This window comes from Thrips palmi, unplaced genomic scaffold, assembly GCF_012932325.1.
Source record: "Thrips palmi isolate BJ-2018 unplaced genomic scaffold, TpBJ-2018v1 HiC_scaffold_17, whole genome shotgun sequence".
Taxonomy (NCBI): domain Eukaryota; kingdom Metazoa; phylum Arthropoda; class Insecta; order Thysanoptera; family Thripidae; genus Thrips; species Thrips palmi.
In genome coordinates, this window is record NW_023144626.1 from 11,924,381 (window position 1) to 11,949,247 (window position 24,867).

General features: G+C 46.9%; 1 protein-coding gene across 3 annotated transcripts; it reads left to right on the forward strand.

Annotated features, from left to right (window-relative positions):
• On the forward strand, positions 1-24,211 carry LOC117643701 (venom carboxylesterase-6-like). Of its 3 annotated transcripts, none has more exons than XR_004587640.1 (10): positions 1-317; positions 988-1,128; positions 4,771-4,912; positions 7,114-7,299; positions 7,878-8,071; positions 8,820-8,976; positions 13,690-13,874; positions 18,951-19,204; positions 20,200-20,466; positions 24,042-24,189. XR_004587640.1 is itself a non-coding variant. In XM_034382751.1 (10 exons), exons 1-10 carry the CDS (start codon positions 108-110, stop codon positions 24,127-24,129), a joined length of 1,716 nt encoding a protein of 571 aa, XP_034238642.1. In that variant the 5' UTR covers positions 1-107; the 3' UTR covers positions 24,130-24,211. The 3 variants fall into 3 exon arrangements, 2 of the variants coding, with proteins under 2 accessions (XP_034238642.1, XP_034238643.1); XM_034382751.1 differs by having other exon boundaries at positions 20,200-20,358; positions 24,042-24,211; XM_034382752.1 differs by lacking the exon at positions 24,042-24,189 and having other exon boundaries at positions 18,951-19,209; positions 20,200-20,323.
• The last annotated feature ends 656 nt before the right edge of the window (positions 24,212-24,867 follow it).

Below are 24,867 nucleotides of genomic sequence, written 5' to 3' on the forward strand. Positions count from 1 at the left end.
AATCTTGCAGCTTAGTGCGAACGAGTTGCGCATGCGACGTGACTGCGCCATTCCGCCGCCGTCGTCCTTGGGCGACGTACAGCTGGCCGTCGACGGGTTTGACCACCATGAAGCTCTTCGTGGCCGTCGCCGTGGTGGCCGCGCTCGGTGTCGCCGCCGAGCTGCCCGAGAACCCCTCCATCACGTACGGCAGGGGCAGCGTGACGGGCAAGCGGCTGCAGAGTGCTGGGCTGCGCGAAGGAGTCGCGGCCAGGGACTACGCCGCTTTCTGGGGAATCCCCTTCGCCGAGCCCCCCGTCGGCAAGCTCAGGTTCAAGGTGACTTATCGATGGGCTGGTGTGACTGAAGCGTACTCTGCAAATTCTACGGTGTGCTCCGTGCACTCTATTCGGCGTGTACACACTGTGAGAAAAAACTACAGTAAATCCTGTAACGATTAGTACAGCTGTCACTGTAGTTCAGAGTACACGATTTACTGTACTTTTTTTACAGGATCTACTGTACTTCTACGGGATTTACTGTGAAACAGAGGTGGAGTGCGGAAAATCCTGTACAAGGTATAGTAACCCTGGAGCCAGGAACAGTCCTGTATTTTGAACTACAGTAAATCGTGGCAAAAAAATAACGAGGATTCACTGTGTTTTTTTTCGCACAGTGCACGTGTGCGAGAGTGCGCTCAGCTGAGTAGGCCTACGAATGTTCAAACAAATTCAAGCAATGTGCAGGGATCCTTAACTTAACTTAACATTTAACGTAACATAAGACAATGTCCGCTACAGGTTAAGGGTACGGACGTATGAAAGTACTTGCAAAAGTATATCCAAACAAATTCGAGACTTAAAAAAATAACCTACCCTTTTGAAAAGATGTTAGAAGTTAAGGGTAATAACTTTAACTCTTATGATAACGTTATGATGCCCTTATGAGGTAAGTTAAGGATCCCTGGCAATGTGGCAAGATTTTTAAAGTATCCACAATTTACTGCAGCCACCGGTGCCCAAAGACCTCCCAGACCAACAGTTCAACGCCACCAACGAATTGAACCTGATGTGCATGCAGCAGCCCCGGAAATACCTCGATGTGATCGGTGAAGAGGACTGCCTGAATCTGCAAGTCTTCACCCCGAATGTAAGCACCAGGTCAAAGTCCAGAATCGATGTTATTGCATTCTAGTTTTTGCTTGAAGCTTCCTTATCATGACATGCCAGATGAATGAATCAGTAGGAATGAGCCAATACGGCATTAACCGTTAACGTTCACAACGCGCTCGACGCGATGCACGTATCGAAAAAAATGCTGATCGAACACCACATTGAGGGGCCACGCACTAGGGTAAATTACCGTCAAGTCCCCTAAATGTGGACACGAACCCTAAAGTGGGACATTTTGACTATTTTCCCTATTCTAGGCTGTAAACGGCCAACGCGTAGATATTTTGCGAGGTAAAAAATGTTTTTGAGACGGTAGGACCCCTCCGAGATCATATCCGCAGAGGGTGTCTTGCAGGGATCCTTAACTTAACTTAACATTTAACTAACACTGCTTTCATAACGTAACATAAGACAATGTCCGCTACAGGTTAAGGGTACGGACGTATGAAAGTACTTGCAAAAGTATATCCAAACAAATTCGAGACTTAAAAAAATAACCTACCCTTTTGAAAAGATGTTAGAAGTTAAGGGTAATAACTTTAACTCTTATGATAACGTTATGATGCCCTTATGAGGTAAGTTAAGGATCCCTGGTGTCTTGTTCCCGCTCATACCCCCTCCCCGAAAAAATCTTGAAAATTGGAATTTGATGCAGAAAAAAAGAGAAGTTTTTTCAGACGTCTAGCGCGGATTCGGGGCTTCGAGCCGTTGATGCTCGGACCATTCTAGACTTCAGACATGTTGTAGCGCGTTCTTTTATCTACAAGATGCACTTCAGAAAATTTGTTTCCGACGCTTCGTTTTACGGTGGGAAGCAATCTTCTAAGGGGCTGTAAAGTGGGACACATGAATTTTCTTCGTTTCTTTTAGGTTTTGACCGATTCAGAGGCGTTACATTCACCTCCAGCGTCCCACAAACGCCGCCTGGTCTATATTAGGTTGTCAGGTCGGTTTGGAGGCCCAGGCAGTCGGGCAAGTACGGTTCGGTACGCTTTAAGTCAGCACAAAATTTAGTTTATGTTTGAAAGCAAATGCTTCCTCTTGGCTTAACCGACAAAGATATCGTTATCGACCATAAAACAAATCTTGCGTAAAATTATATTTTGAACAAAAAACTTCACTGTTAAAAAAAGTGCTGTAAATTAACAGCACTTATGCTGTTAAGTTTGATAGCAGCACGACTTGTTTTATTACAAGCATGTTGTAGCCCTCGGTGCTGTTTTCTGACAGTTCGATTGTAATAAAACAATACTTCTTTGGAGTCTTCGACGATGTCTTCCCAACATTTTTGTTGATTTCATCGTGCTGTTATTAAACAAGACCCTTGTAACCTGACAACAATATATGTTTTAAGATTGCAAAAGGCTGTTTCTAAACATGAAACCTGTTCAACGACAACACAACTATTTTGAATCACGATTACATTGTTGTTACTTGACAACGAAATTGTTATGAAACGAAAGTGCTGTTTCTGGATGGGTTTCCTGTTCAGACACAAAACAATACTGCTGTTTTTTAACAGCATTACTGTAGGTGATTGTGTTGTAATATTACAGTGGATTTTTAACAGTGTTTTTAGAAAAAAAGTTGCCTGGCGAACGGTTTTTAATTTTCAAAATTTCAACATCTATTTCTTGCCGTGCATTTCGAAACTTATAAAATACGACCTAAGCAAAAAATTTCATAAAATGTTTTTGGTCAGAAATTAAATTTTAAGGCCATTTTGTTTAATTGGTTTTCGCCGTATTTCAATTGGTTTAGGCGCTACGGCGGTTTCTACACTGTTAAAAGAAACTGTAGGAAAACAGCACATTTACCAACGAGTGATTTGCTTTTAAGCAGCACGTGTCATCGGAATTTAAAACAGCACAAATGCTGTTAGGAAACAGCAAGTTTCATCATTGGAGAAAACAACAAATATAGTCGATTTCCAATGCTGGAAAACAGAACATCTTGTTTGTAAAATTAATGATATATGCTGTTTTGGAACGGTATCCTGTCATTTAAAAACAACACCATTCAATTGAAGATTTGCCGGAGCATTTTGCAGCTCACGGCTCAAATCAAACTCCAACTATGTCAAAATAAATTCTGTTGTTTCTAAACAGCATTTGTGTTGTAAAGTTTTTTAGCAACACTTCCAATTTTTAAACAGCGGTGAACTGTCCAAGAACTGCACGAACTGTTACAAAACAAATGTCTTGTTTGAGCCGTCAGGAAACTCCTATTTCCTTTTTGTGAATAACAGAGAGACCGCGTTGAAGAACAGTGCTGTTTGTAAACAGAAAAGAGCGTTTCTGAATGACTGCTAGTATTGGATAAGACTATTAGGACCCTCAACATTTTTTTTGTAAATGTATAACAACTTCTTTGTTTGAAAACAGAAAAGTGTTGTTTATGAACAGGTTGGTGCCATTTGGAAATGGTAATTCTGTTACACAACAACTTATTGACAGAGATCAGATACAGAGAGCCATCATCCCTTTTTACAACACTGCTGTTGGATAACGACTCAGTGTCCAACAATATGCCGTTCTTCTACAACAAGTGTTGCTAAAAAACTTAACAGGATATATGCTGTTAATTAACAGCATCTTTTCTATCAGTGTAATTTAAATATATCTAAGGAAAACTAATTGATTGAAGAGGCTCATATCAGCTTAACCAGTCGAGATATCGAAAAAGACTTCAGAACCAATCTTGCTTCAAATTAAATTTAAAACATAATACATTTTATGAAATTTTTTGCTACTGCAGTTTTTGGGCGAAAAAGAATGAACGTGTCCCACTTTAGGGGACTTTGTCCCACTTTAAGAGACTTTGGCTCCTAAATTGGGACACGGTTCTTGCTGCTCATACTGGAGCCCCATGGGCTGAAAATTTTTTTTTGTTTTCGGTAAAAGACGTGTTTTGACATGAAGATTCTTAAATCCCCGGCGATTTTCGGTGTCATCGTTATTCTGTGAATAACAGACGAATTTCCGTAAAAATCGTCCCACTTTAGGGGACTTGACGGTACTTTTTTTTTAAAGAGACCTCTCATAGTTTCGATGGAAAGTTATCATAATCAAGAGATAGTGACAAAAAACTCAAAAACAAAGGAAACTCTTACAAAACCTCACTTTTTTAAAGCGATTTATTGGGAAATCGATGGCATTCGGAATCGTGTGTTCCCTGGGTAACCACTGAGACGTCAACAGCACAGTAAAAACTCTACGAAGAATAGCTTCGCAATATGAAGAAAATGAAGGCATTGTAAAATCTACGAAGAAATGTTTCGTATTATGAAGCAAAATCCTTTGTAATACGAAGCATTTCTTCATAATACATAGCAATTCTACAATGCCTTCATTTTCTTTGTAGTCATGAAGCAAATGCTTCGTAGGCTTTTAAGAGTGAGGTTCACAGGCAATGCACTAACAAAAAGAAAAGAAAAATACACACGGATGTACAATCGCAAGTTATGCAACTTGCCAAGAGTACATCCTATGCTTCTGCAGGTCTTTGCTTTCGGGCCAACCCGGGCGAGCTCCTTTGCTGTGTTTGCTTCTCATCAACTTTCAGGGCAGCTTCCTCTATTGCGAGTCGTTTGACCGAAACCGTTTCACGTTTGCTCCAGTACGACACTGCCAACCTGCCCGTGGTGGTGCTCATCCATGGCGGTGGCTTCATGACCGGCTGGGGTCCGCGCTCCGGCGTGCAATACATCATGGACTACGACGTGGTCCTGGTCGTCATCGCATACCGCCTCAACGTGCTTGGTATGCCCTGTCGAAGACAATAGGTGCATCACCAACAACCACCAACCTGTCTGTCTACTAAGTACAAACTTACGAATATGCATCCTTCCAAATGCACACTCACGTACCTATACTTAGGCAAGTTCACACACAACTGCATGCTTCCCACCGTATTACAACATGCTACGCATATGAAATTGTAAGTGAACATGCATGCACTTGGCCAAGTATGCGTTTGTAAGTGTGTACTTTGCAAACACAGATAGGTTTGTGGCGTGGCTGTTGCAAAAAGAAACTGGGATAGGATCCCTGTTCCGTTCCCACATCTTCCGATCCAATTTGTCGGTCTACGAAGACTAACTCCTTTCCTGTCGCTGAAAGCTTCACAATATGTATTGAGGGGATGTTGTTGCCAAAAGTTTGGGCCCTTTTCACCCTTAGGGCTTGATAGGGGTCAATTTGATTCGCTACCTTAAAATCTCTGTCAAATCGGTCTCAGCCCTGCACTGTAAAAATTATGTTGTGAATTTACGACGGATTATTTTCCGAAGTTTTTTGGGAATGTCCAAAAGTGCACTGTAAATGTTTCTTTCCTACAGGAATTTTTGTAAATCAACGGAAGTTCGTCGTTAATTTATGGAGGTTCTTTGTAAATTTACGAAGAAAAATCGTAAATGTACAAAGTCTGTTGTAAATTTACGAAGGGCTTCGGAAATTTACGACGGGCTTCGTTAATCTACGACGGGTCTTCGTAAATCTACGGCGGACCTTCGTGAATAAACGAAGGAACTGTTGGCAATTTTTTTGCCGAAGGATCCGTCGTTAAGGGGGGACATCACTCCGAAAACAGTGCTTTTGTAAAATCGTCATAAAAACCAAACGGAAAGAGAAAAATTGCTCATATTTTGACAGATAAAGTATAAAACCACACTAAGTCAATCAGCCAGGGCAGTACAGCGCTTTCGTTGAAAACGCATTTTTGAGTGTTAAGTTAGACCATTTCGCACGGTTGCAGCGCTAGACGCCAAACGGTTTGACCTAGAACAACGAAATTTGGTGACAGCCTTCCTGAGATGTCTAGATATGGTGGGTACCTCAATCACATTTAAAAAATCATTTTAAGTGGTATTTCTTACATGCCAAAAAAAATTGTTCATTTTTTTGGGTCAAAATTGTTCAATTTTGAACGTTAAAAAAATAATAAAAATTGACCAATGCAAATTATTTTGCTACCCACCACAGCGGCATGTTGTAGGAGCTTCCATGCTAAATCTCCCCGCTGTAGCTCAAAAACTGCGCCCTAGAGGCCTGCAACCGTTTGCAATTTCATGTTCCGAGAAAAACGCGATCAAAGTTGTGGAAACTGGGCTTTTCCCCTATGCATGTTTGCGGCCCACAACCTCCCAAAACTGCAATTTTTTTGAATTTCGGAATGCGGTTTTCGCCGTTCGGCGCAGAAAAGAATGGTCTGTAGTATAAACTAATAAAAAAAAGTTGCGATTTTTTATCATTTTGGAGTGATGTCCCCCCTTAATAGAGTATTCTAGTCGTCACCGATCGAAGAACAAGAAGAAGAACAAAGTCGGAACTGGCCCCGGCAACATAACCTCCCAAACGTCTCTGAGTGGGCTAGTTTCTGAGTTTTCTGTGTCGAATCTCTTTCAAAAGCACTTTCGTTTGTTTCAAACACTTTTTGACTCAGGAAATAAAAATATTTGTCGACATTTCTCGTTGGAACCGGGCTTGATACCTACTCCGTTTCATCCCGGCTCCCGGTTTTGTTCTTCTTTATGTTCTTCGATCGGCGACGACTAGAATGCTCTATTCCAGACGTACAATTACAAAGGTTCTCTGTATATTAACTAAGGTTCTTTGTTTATGAACGACGGTTCCCTGTAAATTTACGAAGGATCTTTGTAGATTTACGAAGGTGCTTCGTAAATTTCCAATTTGATAGTAAAATCGACTGAGATCGTTCAAAAAACTAACGAAGGTTTTTGTAAATATACGAAGACTTTCGTGAATTAACGAAGGAACTGTTGGCAATTTTTTTGCCGAAGGAGCCGTCGTTTATTCCGGACATTAATTTTTACAGTGTGACGATCTAAAAACAAGAGGATTTTTTGGGCGGATTTATCGATTTCTCTGCTGTACTGCACGAAACAAGTTTAAAGTGTATTTTCCTCCTGCAGCTTGCTAAAGCTAGTCTGTGACGTTTTCAGGTTACATGAGCTTCGAGGACGAGGACTTGCGGGGCAACCTGGGCATGCTGGACCAGGTGGAGGCCCTGAAGTGGGTGCAGCGCAACATTCACTACTTCGGCGGGAACAAGGACAGCGTCACGCTGGTGGGCAACTCCGCCGGCTGCGCCAGCTGTTTGCTGCACACCATGTCGCCGCTGTCGAGGGGTAACTCTTTGCTGTGAACATTTTGGTCGTCACTCATATATTTAACCAAACAGGAGAAACCAACTCTAATCTTAACAGTCAACTTAAAATTAGATGTAAATCGATCTTGGTGTTTTCCTATCGATCGATCACTAAATAACCGCGTACAAATGCATTCGTGCAAGTACACACCTAAGAGTGCATATGCGTAGCATGGGCTCCACACTGCAAGAAAAAACCACAACAATAGTACACAAATTTCTGGCAAATTTCCTATCAGGAGTTTATTGTACTTTCAAAGTACAACATTTATTGTACAAAGTACAATAGAACCGGCATAAGGAGTGCTGTGCAATGAAGGCCTCGTTGTGGTTTGTACAATTCTCGTTGTACTTTCTACAATCCTTGTTGTACTTTTATAGTACAGTTTTTGTTGTACATTCGTTGTACTATTCACACTTTTTCTTCCACTGCAGTATAGATTTGTATGCCGTGGACTGGCGGAATTTTGAGAGAGTGCATACTTGCAAGTGTGCATTTTTGAGTTGCTTAGTTGGCAGTCAAGTACACACACAGTGTTGTTCCGTTTCCCTTGCCAGGCTTGTTCCACAGAGTGATTGGCACGAGTGGCACCCCGCTCAACCCCTGGGCGCAACAGCACTCCGCTCGCGAGAACGCCAACCGCGTGGCCGACCTGGTGGGGTGCGCCGGCAGCACCACGGCGGAGAAGATGGACTGCCTGCAGAGCAAGCCTGCCTCACAACTCGTGCGCCTGCAGGGGGAACACTTTCAGGTATTCGAAACACTGAGAATCCAAACGCTATGAGCAAAGCCTTGCACATGAAGTGCAATGCCTCCCCATTCCCCTGCATTGACATAGGGCATTTTCGGGACGCATTGCACGTAAGGTGCAATGAGCACGTTTATTTACGAAAAGCAGGGCCTTACAACGACCCCTTTGGATTTCGCTGATTTTTTAGTGGTTAGTAGTCCTCCATAGTGGGAGTTCAGGGTCAAAATTTCAGACCTCAAAAAAATTTTCTCCGGGAGAAACGGGGATTAACAGTTTTCTTGGGTATTTTTACATTAAGTTAGGTTGTTTCTTATATCTCAAGGTTTTTGTTTGCAGTGTAAACGCTCTTCTGTTGTGTGCAAAGCGGTTAGCAAAAACCGCCCTAGTTTTCACTATCGGCCAAAATTAACGTGAAATATCGTCCCAAGTTATACTGGTGACAATACTTAAATACCGCTTATCCGCACGAGTTACAAACAAATTATCCAAGTTACTTACACGGTAAAAACGGTACCTGGTTTTCTCAGGAACCCCCTGGAAATTGGTTGTCTTTACCATAGGCTTCCCGGGAAAATCAGTTACCGGTTTTACTGTGTACCATACAATTATGGACAAAAAATATCTGTGTTAAAAACCAAATTCCTTCTGTAAATTGTGGTTGTGCAAAAACATCTGTCACGTTCAAACAACGCGGAAGGACGTTGGTGTCCACATAACCAGCGAATCCTTTTCTTCTCCGCGCGTCTAGCCCTGGATGAGGAATCCCTTTGCGCCGTTTTCCACCGTCGTCGACGGCGTCTTTCTGACTGACAAGCCCGAGAAGGTGCTGGAGGACGTCGATGCCGTCATGGACGTGCCCCTGCTGCTCGGCTTCGTTCCCATCGAGGGACTGTTCCCTGGGGGAGGTAAGGCTATGTAAAGAAGTGTGGAGCAGCTAGTCCTAGACAGTTAATTGCTGGGATGGAAATTCTGCGCCGTTTCTTCCAGGGGGCTTATTGAAAAGGTACAACCTTAAGGTGCCCCCACAGGCCGAAATCCGACCTTCAGTCTCACCTTTACACTTGTTTTATCCAGTTGTATCCATTCAAACTTTTCAATCCTGGACTTCTCATGAAAAGGGTACCATTTCAGCAGGCGCGGATCTGGACGTCCGTCCTGGGGGGGGGGGGGCAAACATGGTGGGTTGCCTACTTTCAGGGGCCGCCGGACGAAGACAAGCACGGCAATGAGGGTTGCCTTCCTATCAGAAGGTTCTGCAGGTGCTTTTTTTAAATCAATTTTTAACACGATTGAATGTATTAAAGGAGTGGTAAATGTAAATTGTTTGCGAGCGAAGCTAGCTCAGAAAATTTGCGGTCTTACCCTAGTAGCACAGATCAGTCGATAGATTGTCGGTAGACTGTCGGTGCCTCGACTTAAAATTGTCGATCGACTGTCGGCCCCGACGTTTCTCCGTCATCGAAATGGCACAACTTCCGAGGTCGGACGACAGTCGGAGCCGATGATTTCTCGACATCGGAATCCGATGATACCTCGACATCACAAACTCGGCAGTCAGATAGACACCCCCCCCCCCAAGAAAAAAAAGAAATGCTTGAGTGTGTCGATGATCCGAGTGTTCCGATATTCTTCGCACCCGCTTGCCTCTCGCCGGAAGGACGCTGTAGCGCCCGCCGCCGGGAGGACTTGAACCACGGTCCAGCCACGCCAACATCGGGACTTAGAATTTTCACGCGTTTTTGGAGCGCTTGCACCGTAGCGCCGGCGGCTTGTGAGGATTCCGCAACTTTTTGGTTTACGCTGGGCGGACAGACTTCACCAGGGATCATCTGCGGCGGACTTGCATCTGCCCTACGTGGCGCGGACCACTCACGAAGTCCCCGAGAAGCGTCCGAGTGCCCCCGTCCCTTAGAGCGGAGAGTAATCAACTCCCTCGCTTCCTAGCGCAGCGGTTCTCGACCTTGGAGTCGCGAAAAAATTGTGGTGTCGCGGCGATGTGGCTGGGGTCGCGGCGGTTTCCCGGCTGGCCTACAGGCCGAGCATTGCCGGGAACATCAATTCGCGGAAAGTGGAAAAACCACTGCCTGTTTGTCGCTGCACGGATGTTTGAAGGCCTGCCAGCGCCGTGAGCAAGCGGGAAAATCCTTCTTGGAAGTGTAGGTAGGGGACGGGCATCGACTCTCTGGAGGTAAGGACTCCTCCACGACCACGGCCGGTCGCCACCGATTCGTTATCGCTTGGTTGTCGGAAGCGCGATTTCCGTGTCGCGGCAACATCGAGTTCGACAGCTTCTCGACAACGGCCAGTTGCCATCGAGTCGTTATCGTAGGGTTGTCGGGAGCGCGATAGTCGAAATTTTCACATCGCACTGGCATCGGTCTCGATTATTCCTCGACAACGGCCGTTCGTCTTCGACCGACTATCGCAGCGTTGTCGAGAGCGCGTTATCGGCCGGCCGATAGAATGGCGACATCGAGAAATCATCAGTTGTCAAATGTCGACCGAGTGACAGTGCGACGACAGTCGCTCGACAAGCGAAATAACGTTATCGGCTATCGACGTGCCGATACAAATTCGATTGTCGATCGACAAGTCTGTGTTACTAGGGTAAGGATCTTTTGGTGCTAAACGTGTGCGAGCGAAGCGAGCTTCAGAAAATTTGCGGTTCTTAGGGCTTTATAGGGTGGCAAACGTTATTTGTTTGCGAGCGAAGCGAGCTCAGAAAATTTGCGCTTCTTAAGACTTTTTAGAGTGGTAAACGCGTAATTTGTTTGCAAGCGAAGTAAGCACTAAAAACATTTGCGGTTCTTACGACTTTCCAGGGTGGTCAGCGTTTGTTTGCGAGCTGAGAAAATTTGCGGTTCTTAAAGATATTTAGGTTGGTAAAAGTAAATTGTTTGCGAGCGAAGCGAGCTGAGAAAATTTTGCAGTTCTACCAGTTCCACTAGTCAATGACAGGGCAACATGCGCGATTTTTTTTCAGCATGCCTTAGCTTCTGGGGGGGGGGGGCAAAACACCCTTTGCCCCCCCCCCCCCCCCCCCCCCCCCCCCCGTGTATCCGCGCCTGCATTCCAGTTGATCATCACACGGTAAAAACGGAACCTGGTTTTCCCAGGAAGCCTATGGTGGAGACATAGGCGATTTCCAGGGAGTTCCTGGGAAAACCAGGTTCCGTTTTTACCGTGCATGTCAAATATCGGACATGGGAAGCTGAAACAAGTGACTGACCGACGGTCGGATCCTGGCCATTGTGGGGCCACCTTTACCGTTTCAAGATAAAAAATTGTCTGGTCGTTTCTGAATACAGAATCTTATTCTAAAATAATAGGTCGCAAATTTTGACCATTTGGAACAAGTATGAAAGCAAATCTTCAAGTTCCATTGGTTTCTTTGATCTTTCCTCTTCATGTTAGTGCGGATCCTGAAACAATTCCTTTTTATTTTAAGCTGTCCCAAATTATCAAAGTCTGCGAAATTCCCTTGTATCTAACTAATATAATATTCTTTAAATTAGGAAACGGTTAGAATACATCTTTAACTAAGAAGGATAAGATTTCTGGTAAAACTTGAGCGTAGCATTACAATCTGTTTTCAAGCGTGATCGGGTTAGGCTCTAAACTAAGCGCAACAGGCTCATCTCCCAAGATTGCCCCTACACACAAAGTCACTACGTAGGTTTTTCTGCGCGCCAGTGCACGAAATTTAAACATGCACTTCGTAACGCACGAATTTGTGCGCGACGACAGTGCGCAAGTGCGCATGTATGCAGGAAATCGTGCTTTGTCGCGCACAAATTTGTACACTGTAAAAAGTGATCGGAATTTTACCATACAGTGGTCTAGCAAAATTCCTATACATGTATAGGAAATACCAATATTCCGATACATGCATAGGATTTTTCCGATTTGTATAGGTTTTTTGCTAGACGGACCGAAAATGTATAGGAAAATTCCTATACATGTATAGCAACTGCCATAAGTCCTATCCTTGTATAGGAATTTTGCAATACGTGTATAGCAATAGGGCCAACTGATCAGGGGAGCTTTGTTAGAAACAGTTAAAACTACGATTGAAATCCTTGTGACCTGTACAAATATTGGTAATCAGTGCGAGTAATAATTCACTTGTGACAAAAGTCGCGAAGCTCCTTCTTTGCCTATAATCCGGATTATCCGCTAGATGGCGCTAGTGTCGTTTTCACGGACTTACTTCTCGGTGGGTGCTGCGGTTGGGAATTTCGTTGGGTGACGAGGCAGGCGCTCTCCCGACATAGAAGGAAGTCGGACATCGTTCCGACCTTACCCACAATTTTTGACCAAGACTAGTCCTCGCTCTTTTGAAGAGGACACTTGGAGGCGTCGGACTTCGCCACATTGGTGAACCGGTTCACCGGACGACAGGCATTAGGACTAACCGGCGAGAACTTTGACCTTCGTGTACAATATCTGCCACGATTCAGTTTTGCGGCCTGCATAATTTGCATTTTTTTCCCTCAATCGGAGAAATTCTATACATGCATTGCAATTTTGCTATACCGATGTATAGGAAAAATCCTGTACAACAGATAGGACAACGCCTATACACGTATGGTCATAATGCCATACCGATGTATAGGAAAATTGCCATACAAGTGTGTGGTAATATTCCTATACATGTATATGTGAATTGTTTCATATACATGTATAGGAATTTGACTACAAAAAATTTTTACAGTGTATGTTACGATGTGCATGTTTAATTTCATGCATTGGCGCGCAGGAAAACCTACGTAGTAATCTAGTGTGTATCTAAAAGCATGAGAGAAGATTCCAGTATATGTTTCATTTCAAGCGTAACGTCTTTAAGCGTAACGCTATGCTTAAGTGAAGCAGAGAGTTGCGCTTTAGATATACCAGTGATCTTCGACATACTACAGGGTGAGTTTTCTCAATGTGTCAATAATTTGTAGGTAGTTTGGGCACCCCAAGGGGATCATTTTCTACCAATGAACTAGTGGGGCGCAAACGTCTAGGTACGGAGATAATTGGTGTTTTGTAATTAGCCTTCGCGCCTGCGAGGTAGGCACCCGCTGCCACTGATGGGCGCAGGACCTCACGTGGGGGTGTCGCGGGTCTAGGAGGGGTGCTTCGAGTCTCGAAGGGGTGCGGCGGACCTTTCAAATGTCTTTTGGGAGGGGTTGCCGCGGGTCTCAAGGGGCTGTCATGGTGGCCCCCGTTACAGTGGATCTCACGGCTGTCTTTGCGAGGGTGGCGGGATTCCACGGATACTTCCGCGAGGTAAGTGGCACTCCCGCGAGTACTGCTAGTCCCGCGACACCCTCTCGACAGGTCCTGCCACCCTCAGTGGCACCGGGTGCCTACCTTGTAGGCGCAAAATCCAAATTCAAAACACCAATTATCTCCGTATCTAGACGTTTGCGCCCACTAGTTCATTGGTGAAAAATGGTCCCCTAGGGATGCCCAAACTGCCTGCAAATTATTGACACATTGAGAAAACTCACCCTGTAGGACCCCTCGACTTTTTCTCAGACCATTGTACCCTTGCCCCAAGACAAGGTTTTGAGGACTACTCAAACTGACTAGTGATTTCGCTCTGCAATCTTTCTTTTAAAATTCAGAATTCATCTTGAACGCTTCGCTGGTACAGGATCTGGACGAGCACTGGGAGACAGTGGCACCGCTGCTGCTAAGCTTCCACGACAAGCGGGTTCTTGACGCTGACAAGCCGATACTTGCCCGAAAAATCCGTCAATTTTACCTCGAGAATAAGTCTCTGGAATCGGCCAAGGAGCAGCTGCTCAAGGCAGGTTTATCACACTCACTAAACACTTTAAATGCCTTACGATGAAAGGCACCACCACCATATTATGGTGGAGATTTTCTCCATAATACAGTCAAAATTCGTCAGAATACTTAAAGATAAAGTGAATTCTCAATAGTATGTCATAAAGTCAGCTGCACCACCATAATATGGAACATTTTCATCACAATATGGAGAATCTTTACTGCACAACATTTAGAGCGTATGAGCGTCTCCCACCCTTATGAATGGGGGAATTTCTTTACTGCGCTTGACTTCGGGCGTCAAGTCCTCAAGCGCATATTTATAATTGAATGAAGCTCACGCACTCCCAATATCCTGAGCTTATACTTCGTATTACGAACAAGAAACTGAGTATTATAACTGCACAGCAAAGGTTCACCATTGGTAAAGAGTTCTCAGTATCTTATGACCAACCTCTTCATATTACGGACTAATTTCTCTGTATTATGACAGATTTGTGTCGCAAAGTATACTGGTTATGAGGTATTTTGTTGTAATATGTGCCAGGTTTGGGATGTTTCTCTATTGAAACACAGCAATTCGGTTCACGAAACTTCACGTATTTAATGTGCGTTCACACACTCGTACAGAGACACACACGCTACAGATTATTCCGCGCACCGCGAGAGGTACTACATTATGAGAAATACTTCGCTACACTTTACACTGTACAAGTCCCGGACCCAGCAGGCAGTTTAGTGGGCCAGAGCACTTGTCAGGGATGTAGCTCTCTGATGGTCAGGGGGTTACTCGGGAGTGAGGGTTGTAGAATAAGGAAAGAGTCCGGTTACCTTGATACAAGCTCTCAGCACTCCCGACACTTGGGTTGGTCTTGGCCGCTGGCAGGCCCCACACCGACTGCCGAGCCCCGGCACGGCTCGCCAGTCGGTTCCCTACCTTCCCGAGCATCTGCCTTCGCTTGCACTTTTCGGCTGGGCGGTCCCCGCGTGACCACCGTCACATCACCCCCAACCGAAAAAGCGTGCGACCCCGCACGCCCAGCCACCCCCCCACGGACAGGTGCAGCTGGCATGCAGGGCCAAAAGTTACTGAATTTAAAGCGTAAAGCCGAAAAAAGAAGAACGAACTAAAGTGGAGATGCCCGGGAAGCGACTCGAAAAATTAAATACAAAATCTAAACGCGAAATGGAGATTTGAAATTGAAGGCCAAAATGGCGAATGGACTAAAGTTAACTTGACTGAACGAATTTACCCTTTGGGGCGAGCCAGTTAGCTGGGCAGCCCTATGCTGCGGAAAAACATTGCGAAAATGGTTGAAAAATTTAAACATTGAAAACTGAGACTTTGGAAATTTCTATGCGACTATGAGCTGGATGCCAGCTAGGATGAGTGCAATGTTTTCCCGAACCATAGAACCGCCCCAGACGCAAATCAAGTGTTGGTGGTGTAAATGGGACAGAGCAATTTTTTATTTAATTTGGTGCCAAAGAATGAAGAAATTTTAGATGGAAAAATAGAAAGAGAAGTCGTCGGCGGAGCTGCGATGCGACGTCCACGGGAGTGTTCTGCGAAGACGCGCCATCAACGGAGAGGCGCGGCGCCCGCGTCTCGACGCCGGCAGAAGGCGGGCGCCGCGTCTATCGCGGTCCAGGCAGTCGTCCCCGGGGGCGTCGGCCGCTGGAAGGTGGAGTTGAAGGCCACGGCTGCGTTCTTGGGGACGTCCCGGACGATCAGATGGAGAGACCGCCACGGCGCGCTCGTTGTGGTGCGCGCCCGCACGGCTGCGCTCATGGGGGCGTCCCGGGCGATCGGATGGGGAGACCGCCACGGCGCGCTCGTGGTGGCGCACGCCCGAAGGTGGAGTCCAGGCCCCTGGCGGCGCCCTTGGTGACAGCCCGTCGCACGATCGCCCCTTGCTGCCTCGGTGCCTGCCCCGCTGGTGTCTGGGCAGGGCGTCGGTGGGTGTTCCTGCCAGGGCGGCGACCGCTGTAACACAGGCAACCGGACAGGGAGGGACGAAGGTGCGGTCCAAGGGGTCAGGGATGTTCGTGACCCCGTAGACCATCAGGGGCAATAGAGGGCTGAGCCAAAGTTAGTACAAAGAGACCGAGCGGGCAAGAAAGACAGAGAGCGCGGGGTGGCCGCAGGGCAGGCTCTTCTTCTCGCCGCACCGGCACAAGGGCCGGGTCCGGCCTCGGCTGCGGCCACCTAAACGGGTGTGGCAGACCAAAACCTCGTCGCGCTGCTGGCCGTCAGCCTCCAAGGCGTCGATGATCGGCGCCAGCGTTGGTTCCAGGCGCTGCTCGTGGGCCACGAACTGGTCGAGCTCCGCCCCTGCAGGAACCGCCACCACAGCAAGGCCACCCGGCACTGGGTCAGTCGGCGCCGGCCCGTCTGGGGCCTGCACTGCGACAGCACTGGCCTCGGGTGACCGCGTGGACGGAGGCGTCGACCTCCGACTCAAAAAGACTCGCCGTGAGCTGACTGAGGGTGTCAGCGACGACCTGCTGCTGCCTCTGCTCGCTGGCGTTGCACGCTGACGCAGGCAGAAGTGCAGCGCTAGCCGCGTGGGCTGGCGGCAGTCTCGGTGCACTGGGCAAGGGCCTTCCGGGTCTGGGTGCGGTGCTCGCTGACTCGGCGGGCAAGCGGGCGTTGGCCCCGCCATGGGGCACGCGGAGGACGGAGGCCACGGGGTCAACGTGCAAGAGGCGTCCTTCCGAGAGGGAGGACGGTTGTTCCAGGCTGGACGCGCGGCATAGGCGGCCCATGCCCACGGGGTGACGGTCAGCTTCTCCAGGTGACGTCGCACAAGGCGGCGTTATCGAAGTCCTCCCACTGCGGGATGGCGATGAAGGGGCCGTCGGTGACGTCCTCGCCGCTGGCCGCGGACGAGGGCCCAGGCCCGTCCTGGGGAATCTCGGGCTAGTTCGCTGAGAGGTGGGTCGAAGCCTTGAGCCATATGATGGTGGTGCGATCGCGGGGAAGACGCGCTTCGTTTTGTGGGGTTGAGGGCGAGTCGAGAAATAGACGAAGAGGCCGGAGCGCGACGAGACCAGGATAAAAGGAGAGAGAAAAGAGAGAGTGTGACGCTAAAGGTGCTAGAACAGACTAAGACTAGGACTAAGACTAAAACTGAAACTAAAGCACGGTGGTGCGGCTTAACCTAAGAAGTGCCCAATCGGCCACCGGCCTGCGGGCTTATCGCGAACACACAGGCGCGGCGCGGGCTTAACCTAAGGAGTGCCTAAATACTAAGACTAAATTTAGACTAAAACAATGAAGTAAAAACTAAAGCACGACTCGGTGCGGCTTAACCTAAAGAGTGCCCAATTAGCCTCCGGCCTGTCGGCTTTTCGCGAACACACAGGCGCGGCGCGGGCTTAACCTAAGAAGTGCCTAAAAACTAAGACTAAAATTAAACTAAAACAATGAAGTAAAAACTAAAGCACGACTCGGTGCGGCTTAACCTAAAGAGTGCCCAATTAGCCTCCGGCCTGTCGGCTTTTCGCGAACACACAGGCGCGGCGCGGGCTTAACCTAAGAAGTGCCTAAAAACTAAGACTAAAATAAAACTAAAACAATGAAGTAAAAACTAAAGCACGACTCGGTGCGGCTTAACCTAAAAAGTGCCCAATTAGCCTCCGGCCTGTCGGCTTTTCGCGAACACACAGGCGCGGCGCGGGCCTAAAAACTAAAACGTACCCAATTAGCCTCCGGCCTGTCGGCTTTTCGCGAACACACAGGCGCGGCGCGGGCCTAAAACTAACACATGCCCAATTAGCCTCCGGCCTGTCGGCTTTTCGCGAACACACAGGCGCGGCGCGGGCCTAAAACTAAACCATGCCCAATTAGCCTCCGGCCTGTCGGCTTTTCGCGAACACACAGGCGCGGCGCGGGCCTAAAACTAAAACATGCCCAATTAGCCTCCGGCCTGTCGGCTTTTCGCGAACACACAGGCGCGGCGCGGGCCTAAAACTAAAACATGCCCAATTAGCCTCCGGCCTGTCGGCTTTTCGCGAACACACAGGCGCGGCGCGGGCCTAAAACTAAAACATGCCCAATTAGCCTCCGGCCTGTCGGCTTTTCGCGAACACACAGGCGCGGCGCGGGCCTAAAACTAAAACATGCCCAATTAGCCTCCGGCCTGTCGGCTTTTCGCGAACACACAGGCGCGGCGCGGGCCTAAAACTAAAACATGCCCAATTAGCCTCCGGCCTGTCGGCTTTTCGCGAACACACAGGCGCGGCGCGGGCCTAAAACTAAAACATGCCCAATTAGCCTCCGGCCTGTCGGCTTTTCGCGAACACACAGGCGCGGCGCGGGCCTAAAACTAAAACCTTAAACCTAAACGACCCCGCTGACCGGCCAGACGGTGGCGCTGGTCGTTCCTTAACCTAAAGTGAGCCGGTGTGGTACCCACCCAAGTGAAGCTTAAAACTAAAACCCTCAGCACCTCCACCATGTACAAGTCCCGGACCCAGCAGGCAGTTTAGTGGGCCAGAGCACTTGTCAGGGATGTAGCTCTCTGATGGTCAGGGGGTTACTCGGGAGTGAGGGTTGTAGAATAAGGAAAGAGTCCGGTTACCTTGATACAAGCTCTCAGCACTCCCGACACTTGGGTTGGTCTTGGCCGCTGGCAGGCCCCACACCGACTGCCGAGCCCCGGCACGGCTCGCCAGTCGGTTCCCTACCTTCCCGAGCATCTGCCTTCGCTTGCACTTTTCGGCTGGGCGGTCCCCGCGTGACCACCGTCACAACACTTCTAGTCTGTTCGGTTCTGTATGAGAAATTGCCTCATTCCAACATATTTTCCGATAGTGAAGAAGAGAAAGAAGAAGATGCGGCGGTGGGGGTAGAACATCACAAACCCTCCTTTGTTCGGCGGCCATGGTAGCCACCGAGCAGACGAACTGCCTAAACAAATGAGGGTTTGTTATATTCTACCCCCACCACCGCATTTTCTTTCTCTTCTTCACAATCGCAAAATACCTCATTGGCACTCTATTAGGACTGCGCGGCATTTTGCGGCAGGAAATTGCGGGCGCGCTTCAGTATCAGCAGCGTGGATAACGAGATGTTTCCTTTGGCGAACAGCTGATGACCGACGGCAACTTCATGTCCGGGGTGGCCAGCCACATCGCGAGGCGCGCGGCCGTGCAGTCGCAACCCGTGTATGCGTACGAGTTCGCACACCGCGGAGAGTACAGCAACTACGCCGGAGGCCTGGGCGTGGGCCATGCGGACGACCAGCTGTACCCCATACAGCAGAGCGGAGTCTTCCACCGGCAGGATGACATAATTATCCGGAGAACCATTCTTGACATGTGGTTCTCCTTCATCCAAACCTCGTGAGTTGAGTATCGTCTTAAGAGCCGATGAACCTGTGCTGTGTGAATCGGCCACTTGAGTCCAGGAATTCTAAACTTTCCTCGAAAGGGTATCGAGCGCTAAGTAAATCTGGGGCAAACTGGAGACACGGTTCGATTACGATTCCACTTGTGAGTGGACTTACAATGACTTGGCTCTTCGAAACATGATCCTGACAGGCTGAAAACACTCAAAACACAAGTAAGGAAGTAGAAGATAATCATCAGACCGCTACTTCTATCTTGGGATCATTGTTTATCTCATTCTTGTGTACCCAGGCTACAATTTAGTGATTTCACCGCTAGAGTCCTTCAGCCCAGGCTGCAATTTTGAACGGTTACAAGGACCAAGCAAAGGCAGTTTCTCAACATTTTTCATTTTTTTTTTCAAAAATGTGCTTTTGAGATGTAGGAAAAAAACATTTAAGTTCATATTTTATTCAATAAATTTAAAAAAATTCAAAATTATTGAAAAGATTCTTAAATGTTGTCCTTTTGTTGAGGGATCCTTAACTTAACATTTAACTAACACTGCTTTCATAACGTAACATAAGACAATGTCCGCTAAAGGTTGAGGGTACGGACCTATGAAAGTACTTGCAAAAGTATATCCAAACAAATTCGAGACATAAAAAAATAACCTACCCTTTTGAAAAGGTGTTAGAAGTTAAGGATCCCTGCTTTCGTCCCGTAAGACCTGGTAAAATTTTCAAGTCCCTAGGTCAAGCCCTTTCCATTGATTTGTACCTTCAAAGTTGACTTCGACCAAAAAGTCTCAAAACACACTATGGCCCACTGCTCCGGACTGGGTCGACCTAGGACCTTCAAAATTCGTGGGCATCTTCCTCTACCCTACGGGTACATGTGGTCCAGATCGGTGACACAAAAAAAATCTTGTGCTCCCTAGATATGGAATCACTCCACATTCATTTCAATGGGATGTCACGTTCCTGGAATGAGAGTGACTGACTGTGCAGGAACCCCAGCATCCCCGGCGTCACATGGGAGCCAGTCGTTCAGAACGGCGCAGGGGCCGCCGTGAGGTACCTACGAATTGTCGATCCAGACAACGTGACCATGGCCGAGGATCGGGACTTGGGCAACGTCGCCTTCTGGAAGGATCTGCGCTCCGAACCGTAAGCTTCATCCAGGCACCGCGAATCCAAGGATAGGGCCGTCCCACAACTGCAGGCGTGGGACTTTTTAGTCCACGCCGACAAATTACGTTGAGAGGTGCAAACCGCGTGAGTATACTTTGCCCAACGTAACGCTGCGACTGCGGGGGGGGGGGGGGGGCAAAGTATTCAAAATTGCGTAACGTCATTAATGGACCCCCCCTTAATTCCTCACCACTTTTGTTGTCCAACGAGTTACTCATCTTCATGTGGTTGGGTCATCTGCAGAAATTTCCTGTCTCGTATGCGACCCTTCTATGATATTTGATCCAGGAAGCGGAAGAAGGGGATAATTCGACTTATCTCCAAATTGAGTTTTCATCTTATTGTGTCCCACGATGGTTTGCATCATTACGCCGAATTATTTGACCCAACACCCTCAGATTCTAATGATGAAAGAGCCATTGTAACATACGTTGAAATGAGAAAATACGTACTACAATAAAATTTATGCGTAATACGATGAAAAATTAAGCATATTGTGTATGTGCAAATTTATGCGTACCTTACGATGAAAAACCATCGTAATACGTTTTAAAACGATCATAAGATATTGAGTGTGAATGCCAGGAGAAAATTCACTGCTTATGCAAGTGTGAGACAGTCTCACTCTTGTAGGTGTGGGACATTTTGCCTCACGCTTACATGTGTTAGCCATGTTGGTCTCACGCTTGTAAGTGTGAGACACGATTTGTCCTACACTTGCAGGCGTGGGACCCGTGGCATTAAACCACAGAGCTTGCATAGGCAGCACGTGTGGGACAGGCCGTGTCTCACGCTTGCAAGTGTGAGACTTCGTTGTCCCACACTTGGAAGCGTGAGACAAACGTGGCTCACACTTGGATTAGCAGTGAATTCACATGCCAAATGTATATAACTCAACTTGACCCCTTTTACGGTCTAAATTTCATCGAAAAGTAGAAGAAACTCTACCGAAGTCCACTTGACTCCGTTGCACAAAATGGCTTAAGGAGATAACTCAACTTGTGTCCTTATGAATAAAATACAAGTTAGGTGTACGCCAGACCGTGTCTTGTCGTAACAGGCTTCGCGATGCCGCGCCAGTTTGACAATCCACGCCTGGCGTATACACCTACCTTGGCCTGCGGCGCTAGCCTGCCTTCGGCAGGCTGCTTTGCTGCGTAGACGGGCGTGATCCCCTTTAAAAGTAGCATTTGGTCATCAAAATCTACTCTCATGGGACTTAACTTTGGGTCGGGGGTCCGGATGGTTACTATTTTCTTCATCTGCAGCATCATAACCATAGGAAACGTCATGAAACTTATCAGAGAGTTCAAAGTACCTACTAAGTTGTCTTTTTCTGCCTTTTTAAAGTGTTTTTTGACTATTATGACCGAATGGATAGAGAGATAGAAAGCTGAATAGGGTACATTCGTAGATCCCTGAACCGGAAGCACACAGACGCCATGTTGGCGGAAGTAGATCCAAACTTGACATGGGAAAGAGACGTTCGTCAAAGGTATCGGCCACACTTGAACCTAAACAGTCGTTTGATACTTGTTTGCAGCGCATATGTGTTTCGCGAGCAATATTTGTACTGCTCGGCTATAGTTTTGGATCCGAGGAGAGGTTAGTTTCCGGCCAATTTGGCGTCTGCTGGTCTGCTTGCTTCCGGTTCAGGATTATACGAAAGTACTCTATTTTGGTGTGTGGCGAGCCAAGGACATACCCAATAAACCTACAAAATCTCAGCTAAATCGGCCGAGCCGTTCAGGAGGAGTAGTGTACACATACACGCACACAGGCAGACAGAAAAAAGATTTTCAACCCCACTGGAGTACCGTGAAACGGGGTAATTTCGGACACTCGGTGTAATTTCGGACAACTCTGCCCGGAAGCATTGCGATGATGCTCCCATCTAACGGCCAACTTGGAGGCTTGTCCCGTTGCGCGCATCGCATCGGCCACACTTGAAACCATCTGATCAATCACCCGGAGGCCAAATCAGGGGCAAACTCCAGGAGAAATAGTGGTTTTTGTATTTAACCATTTTTACCTAAATTCGCTTTATGCGTAAAAACTTTGACTGGCAAGCCGAAACTGTTCATGGCCGGTTCATGAGGGGATTGTTTGTCGATTCAATCATGTTAAGAGCATACTGTGTCAAATTTTCAATCACCTGGGTCAACTAGTATGGTTTACATGGGCTTAAAACTAAAAAAATGCTACTTTACGGGGTAATTTCGGACATACAAACGTCACGCCAGGGAGAGTGGGTATGTCCTAAACACTTCTAATTTCGCAGGGTTTGAGTGGTGGAAGCTGAAGAGCTCTTCTGAAAGTTGAAGATAATCCAATAACAACGATAATCCTCAATTGTTACAGCGGTTTCTTTATAAACTTCGAATTTCATGAAAATGGGGCAAAGCTACATCTTTAATGCTTAGTTTTTTTTATGCGCGTGTTCTACCTTAGTGTCAACGACTGTTTTGTGATTAATTTTCTTTCATGTGACATGAGAGTTGGACTTGGCGAATGGCTGCATAGCTCACCGGTTTACTATGCAACGCTTTCCACTGAGCCCCTGTATCTTCCTAACTGTACATACGACACGACTACTTGCCCTTCATATACATGTATGCGATCGTATGTAATCTTGTAGAGGCAGATTTAAGATTCACTTTCGCGTAATAAAGTATGGCCCGAGTTGCCTGTGAAAGCTAATCGGTCAAAAACTAACAAATAGAAGCGTTCTAAATGGCTCTACTAGTTCCACCCACTATTTCTGAAATTGAACTACATATGAGTGCAATACATGACTTAAAATTATGTATGAATGACCACCCCTACCTTACTTTTACATCTAAACCCTGACGAATTTCTCACATAATCATATTAGCACTTTAGAAAGAGACAGTGATCGATTTTGGGACCAAAATCAGAACGAAAAGTCGTTTTTTCCAAGGGTGTCCGAAATTACCCCAAAACACGGGGTAATTTCGGACACTGCTTCGGACCCTCCACTGTTAAAACGGTGAGGTGCAAATATTTGAAATAAGCGCCAAATCGAAGCTAAAGGTGCGTAGATGATAAATTTTAACCCTCAAGTCCATGACAGCACCACAACTTTCACAATTTCAAAAAAACCTCTCAAAAGTGTCCGAAGTTACCCCGTTTCACGGTAACAGGCTTCGCTATCGCTCAGCCAATGAAAAGGATCAACTACACTTAACTCCCGCCAACAACGTAATTGTCTATAGAGGTAACTCCAAAAATATTCCTCAGGAATACGGACTCTGCGCAGACCTTAGCTCCACTTGAATCATCTCGAAATTTCACCTCGTTTGGGAGAACTAAGTTAACATAAAACTAAGTTCCGTAGTCCATACTAACGTTTAGACTTCAACCACAAAAACCATCTGCAGTTACAGTTTTGAAAATTTTGACAGTTCGACAGTTCTTTCTGAGGCTTTTTTTGACACAAAATCAATTGGACCATTCATCTGGTGGGATATAGTTAACCCTACAAACAGATTTTTGTTTTCCTGAAAAGTGATGAAAATTGAGTCATCCCCTTATTCCGCTTCCTGGATCATTTGTGAGCCCTTGTTTAAATTTCTTGGTAGTCCGATACCATGAGACTGCGAAGAAAATGTCAGTAACACGTTCTGCTATTCTCACAGAAATCACTCCCGCCTTGCTGAGTCATCAGTCGCGCTGTCCCTGGCTGCAGCCAGCGCTCTGGTCCTCGTCAGCGCCACAATGAATTAAACATCGCTCTGCTCCGGGGAGAAATTCTGTTAAAAAATGGTCACTGCTACCACTGTGAAAGAATAGCCGTTAATTTTTTCAATGGTTCCTCTTTTCTGGCCGAGGCTAACTGCCTGTACTGGCCAGGACTTTTTTCCCCTTCCTCAACCTCTCTTCCCAAGTCTCAAGTGGGGGTTCCAAGTTGAGAAAAAACTCTAACTTTAGGTTGGCCTGTCAACTTGGTCCCTCTGAAAAAGTAATTCCCGATCGAATGCTGCTTAACTACAAGGTAGGTGTACGCCAGACCGTGTCTTGTCGTAACAGGCTTCGCGATGCTGCGCCAGTTTCGACAATCCACGCCTGGCGTTAACACCAACCTTGGCCTGCGGCGCTAGCAGGCTATGCTTCGCTAGACAGACCGTAGAAATGGGCGTGATTCCCTCTGCAATAAGCATTTGCTCATCAGAACTACACTAATTGAACTAAATTGTGGGTCGGGGGTCCGAATGGGTTCTATGTTCGTCATCAGCAGCCTCATAAACATATGAAACGACACGAATCTTGACTAGAAGTTGAAAGTACCTTAAAAGTTGACTTTTTTCTGCCGTTTTTTAAGTGTTTTTTGACCGATATGGCAGAATGGATTGAGAGTGAAAGCTGCATTTTGGGGTGTGGTGAGCTAAAAACATGTCGAACGACCCTGCAAAATCTCAGCCAGATCGGCCGAGCCGTTCAGGAGTAGTGCACACACAGAGACGG